At 39.2% G+C, this 5,449-nt stretch overlaps 1 protein-coding gene across 1 annotated transcript; it reads right to left on the bottom strand.

Moving 5' to 3' along the window:
• Positions 1-1,642: 1,642 nt before the first annotated feature.
• On the bottom strand, positions 1,643-3,856 carry gas1a (growth arrest-specific 1a). The gene has a single exon (XM_031729670.2). It carries the CDS (start codon positions 3,264-3,266, stop codon positions 2,490-2,492), a length of 777 nt encoding a protein of 258 aa, XP_031585530.1. The 5' UTR covers positions 3,267-3,856; the 3' UTR covers positions 1,643-2,489.
• Positions 3,857-5,449: the final 1,593 nt, after the last annotated feature.

Genomic DNA, 5,449 nt, shown 5'->3' with positions numbered 1-5,449 from the left:
TTGCAAGTAATCTTTTCTTGCATTAATGCTGTATTCTTATAATTTACTTAAAGCTTAGGTATCAAAGTAAACAAAGCAGGTAAAAAAAAAAAAAAAAAAAAAAAAAAACACCTTCAAAAATACACAGGGCACATTACATGCATATTCAAGATAAAACACCCCTCACTAGGCCTGTCATGTGTTTTCTTCTTCTGCTGTTCTTCTTACAGTGGAGGTTTGAGACCCAAGCAGCAGCAGATCGTTCCCACATGCTTCCCCGTCGTTCAGCTCTCCAGAGGTGTCAAGCCAGCCTGAAAGAATGAAGTGCCTCCCCATTGTGCTATCCAACTATTATGTGCTTAACATTTCCATGACAAAGATGCCACTCGACTTCTCCTCCATCCATTCAGCTAGAGTACCCTTGTCCCCCCTCTAATAAAACATTTTGCAGCAAATCATTGATTTAAAGTCCCCAAAGCCGACCAGAGAGGCATGGCAGATCTGCAATATCTCTTGCAAAAAATATTTTTGCAAATAGTACTACTACTAATGATAATTGAGCTTACAGTGCATACCCCCACACGTGTGATATTCAAATTAAAAGGTCAATAAGTATAATTTCTGCTAATTTTGTGGAACTGCAGCTAATTAATGAATAGTCAATACGCTTTCTCTACATGACTTAAATATGCCAGTAATGTCACAATGACATGACTGTAAATAGAAAATAACAACAGCATAATAGTCAATGTTTCTGATATGGTAACGTGTTAGTTTTTTTAAGCAATGCTCAGGCTTGAATATAATGCTAATCTAAAACAAAATATATGACTATTTGTAAACTGTCCTTAGTAGAAAAAAAAGAATATAGACTGTGATTTTAACAGCCAGTAAATTCTGACACCTGAGTTTAGTGCCCTCGGGTGTTGTTGGAGGGAGAGGGTGCTTTGTTGATTTATGGCGACAGTTGCTTTTGACAACAGGCAGCTAAATCAAGACATAGCAGGTCATCAGTCAGCAGAGGAAGATGGCCTGCATTTAGATGAGTTTACCGTCATCTCACAAACTGAAGTTGGGAAACGTAGGTTTGTTACACATTTGCATTTGGTTTTAAAATGAAACTATTAAGGTTTGATCACTGTAATGAGACAAAAATCTTTAAAAAAAAAATGTAATCAGCTCAACCACAGCCCTGAGCTTTTTTACCAAATCACTTAACATTTTATTATTATACCAAATAAACTGAATACAGCTTCTTAATAGCAACGTATGTAGCTATAGATCAATCTATGATCAAAATGTGCCCTTTCAACCTTTATTATTATGCAAAGGTGAAAAGGATTTATAGAAATAAAAATACCAATGTGCAAAATAAAAATTTTATTTACTTATTACAGAAAAGTAGGCATAAAGCAAGTCACTCCAACTGATGTAACTTAAAGGTGGAGGGGTGTCATCTGGGGATTGTTTTTTTAAAAGAACTGATACTTTTCTCTTTTCATAATGGATTTTGGGTCATAAAATAACACTGTTACTGTTCAATCTGAAACTGATCAAAGAATTGTGTGATAACGGTCACCAGACTCCATGTCACTTTTATCTGAGTTAAGGCACAATACCGTATAGGAAGTAATGTTGCAAAATTAACACTCACAGTCAAGAATGATATCTTCAAGTTTCCTTTATGCCTTCTATAAAGGTATATTCATTAAGGCAGTCATACAGTGGATTTAGACATTTCTTTCTCTGGGCTATAAACAGTGAATAAATCATCTCATAGCCTAAAACATATAAGATTCTCTGGGGAAAAAATCTATATAGGCTATACAAATATATACAATGTACACTATATTCAGTCAAAAACAAAAAAAAAACAAACAAAAAAAAACTTCCCTTTAAAGCTGGAATTCTCTGTGTTTATTCACATGATGGTGATTTGGATGTAACTAGGTGGTATGTAATAAATTAGGCTACAGCTTTACTTTAACACCTAATCTATTTACACTGGATTCCAACATTAAATATGTGTAAATCAAATGAATCAGCCTGATGCCAAGGGGCAATGGCCTGTCCTAAAAAATGTTCACACACACACAAAAAGATTGGCAGTGCAAAGCATATATTGATTATACTGATACCATTATACTGTTACCAAAACAAGCCAACTCTTTCTCTTTTGTGACAACTTTACTATCAGTCTGTGACAGAGAAAGTGGGCATTTCTATTTAGCTTACCACGCAAACAAAACGCAGCTGCAGAGTCATAAGTGGTGTGGTTTGATAAGAGAAACAGTTTAGATATCTTTCTGGCCTCATTTGCATAGAAATATCCCGATTTGATATCCTCCAGAGTCTTAAACTCGTTTCAAAGAAGGTTTGCTTGTGCCAAAAGCACTCCCCTTTAATCTTTGAGGCTCTATACTTTCACTATAGAAGCAGGTCAAGGAGTGACAAAAGTTTAGATTGCCTTTTATCCGGACAATAGACGGGGCAGTTTATGAAAACGGGGATTAAAAGAGGGGTAAAAGAGCTAAAATGGGTGGCAGCAGGGTCAAAACATACTGGGCAGCTGGGAGAGAGGCTCCGCTCTCTGGTTCTTCTGTATAATCCGTATACCCGTCTTCGTCATCTTCGTAGGACCCACTAGCCTCATACCTATCGGGCCTTTCGAAGCATAACGCCTTCATGCTGTTCTTGACAAACTCACAGATGGCCCTTTCTGTGCCATCACACACACACGTTTCCAGCTGCTGACCCTTCGGTATTTTACGCATGTTCGCGATCACATTTAGGCATGCGTTTGTGCACACTGCCCCGCTGAAAAGTTTCCCGCAGTGTTTCAAATACTCGGTCATTGCCGAGCTGCACTGAGGGTCTCTCTCGCACTGGTGCCGGGCTTCCGTGCAACCGGTGCTGGTAGTCCTTGGCAAGCAGGGCTCTATGGCCCGTTTGGTATTTGTGCACATCGAATCGCGGCCGCAGCTGCAGTCCTCCAGAGCCGGCCCGCTTTTAGTCAGATTGAGCTGGATGAGCGAGGCGATGCAGTGGCTGGGACACTTCTTCTTCTCCCCACTCAACACTGGTTGACAAGCACGAATGTAGTGTTCGTACGCGTAGTTGCATTCAGCCTCGCTTTGGCAGTTCATGATGGCTTGCCAGCATATCAGTCGCCGACCATGGGACGGCGAAGCCAAGGATAAGTAGCCACAAAGCAAAATCAAGCAGCCAAGAGGCCAAACAGTTCTGCAGACGCTCTGTACCAGTGTACCATTGTACCAGTTTGCCATTGTTATGGCCGCAAAGAAAAAAAACGATAAAACTCACAGCCGTGTCATATGTGAAACTTCTACACTACTTCCATGGATATTGTCTTCGTTGGAGAATTTTATTATATAATGTTATTATTCTGAGGCAGATGGTGTGTTATAGGCCCGTGTGTAGGCGTTCAACAGGCTGGCAATGCGTAATCCGGGCTCCATAAACCCGTCAGTGCTGATCCACTTGAGCCGGATTCTTGAGCGAACTGTCTGTTATCCGTACATGATTGGGATGGAAACTGAAACAGTTACTCAAAGTAAAATACACAGCAAAAGAAAAGTTGTCCATAATAGTTTCTGCAGCGTCTCACTCCATGGCAGTGATTCGGGGCTCAGCGATTCCCCGTTGCGTTCCCTTGCGGATCTCCACCAACAAGCCAAGCGAAGTCCCGAGTGTCCTTACGTGGACTGCGCCGGGTCCTTAAGCAGTCCGTGTGCGCACGGAAGTGCAAACAAACACTGCACGGGGAAAACAACAATCCTTGTGGGTCGCAAAGTGGTCCTCTACTCTCTCCCCTTTGACCAATTGTCTTTCGGTTATTCAGCCCCCTCCACATACATTAGCGAAGTGGCTCTCATTGGCTCGCCACTTGAGGGTTTCTACGTAGCGGTGGGCGGGAGCTGATGGTGGGAGGAAGATGGTCTTGGGAAAAAACTTCAGATTGATGCTTTGGAGAGAAGATTTAGTAGAGGCAACGGTGTTCTCAATTATCCAGGGAAATTATTTTAAGACCCTTTTTTATGCTCACTCAACTTACAAAATCACGTGACAGCAACGTCTAAAGGAAAAGCAAGTTTTTCAGGGAAATAATATTTGTTTTATCAACAACTTTGGTTAGTCTTTTTAATTTCAAATTTCCAGTATGTTGGTACCCATGATTTTTTCCCCCATTAGGACATGCTGAAAAATAAAATACATCATTAAAAAAGGAGAAAAGATTTGGACATATGTTGAACAAATATTGTTTTCAGTATTTACATATTCCAATTTAAAGACGGAACGAGGGGAAAGGGTGTCGTTTCTTTCACTTTGTAAAGTGATAATAAATTTCAGCAGAGAGAAGCTGTATAATACCAAAGTAACTAATTTACTTCTTTCAAATAATTTTGAACAGTGGTTACTGAGTTTTAAGTGGTAATATTGTTTAATTCAATATTTCACTAAAGGGTTTTTATTATCATTTATTTTTATTTCTTCCAAAAGAAAACCACAGGGTGAAAATGAGAGGAAAGAAAGAGGGTTGTAATAATAGTATCCTTTATGTGCTTCAAACACCAGCTCATCATAATGTCCCAGCTTACCCAACTTCTTATGCTACAATATCCTACACATAAGAGGAAATGACAGTGTGACTCCCCTACTAAGCATCGATAGGCCATGCAACAAGTCCATGCCTGCAGTGCTAATTATCTGTGCAGCATCATCACTGATTTAATCATCCTCATCCTATAAACTCTCCCTCAGAAGAGCAGTTGAGTACAAATTAATTGAGGTATAATATGACCCTCATTGAACATAATTCACTCTAATCGTTCATTATAGACAAATTTCTTCATGCCATTGCAGTAGCTCATATCAGTCTTTTTGCTGATGAATCAGATGATTGTTTCTTATATTAGCAGTGTTATACATTAATAATTACATCAGTTTAACCTGATTGGTTGATTAATGTGAACCTCAGGCATATTTCATCAATCAGTTCAACTTTGTGATGAAGTTACAGCTTGATCATTTTGTGCTTTTTTCTTTCATTAGTGAGGACTGTGTCAAGTTTTGATTATTCATATCCTTTATTTCAACAGCTTAATAGTTTAAATTAGATATCAAGATGTGGGTAGGCCGAAACACAAGCTGTAGATTTTTTCAGTGAGTGCTTCTACTTGCATGTAAATCACAACAAATATCTTCACACAGCCTTGCAGTCTGGTCAGTGGAGGATATTTGTGGCATATCTGGAAACCTCTGTTTCCTCTGTGATGGAGTTTTCATTGCTTAAATACTTAATGGTTCTCCAAATAAGAGTCAAGAGTGTCTGTGGCTTCTTAACTCTGAGGGATGAAGACCAAAATTTGAAGACAGCTATAAAGGTTTGAGAGTTTGAGAGTTTAAACCTTTCTTCTATGAAAAGCTGCATGCATGCTTTTATTAATTC

This window comes from Oreochromis aureus, linkage group 12, assembly GCF_013358895.1.
Source record: "Oreochromis aureus strain Israel breed Guangdong linkage group 12, ZZ_aureus, whole genome shotgun sequence".
NCBI lineage: Eukaryota > Metazoa > Chordata > Actinopteri > Cichliformes > Cichlidae > Oreochromis > Oreochromis aureus.
The sequence above is the reverse complement of the archived record's forward strand: the minus strand, read 5'-3'. Positions and strand labels throughout refer to the sequence as shown.

Bases quoted from the DNA above. Each gene is read 5' to 3' on its own strand.
- gas1a (XM_031729670.2), bottom strand. From the start codon at position 3,266: ATGGCAAACTGGTACAATGGTACACTGGTACAGAGCGTCTGCAGAACT.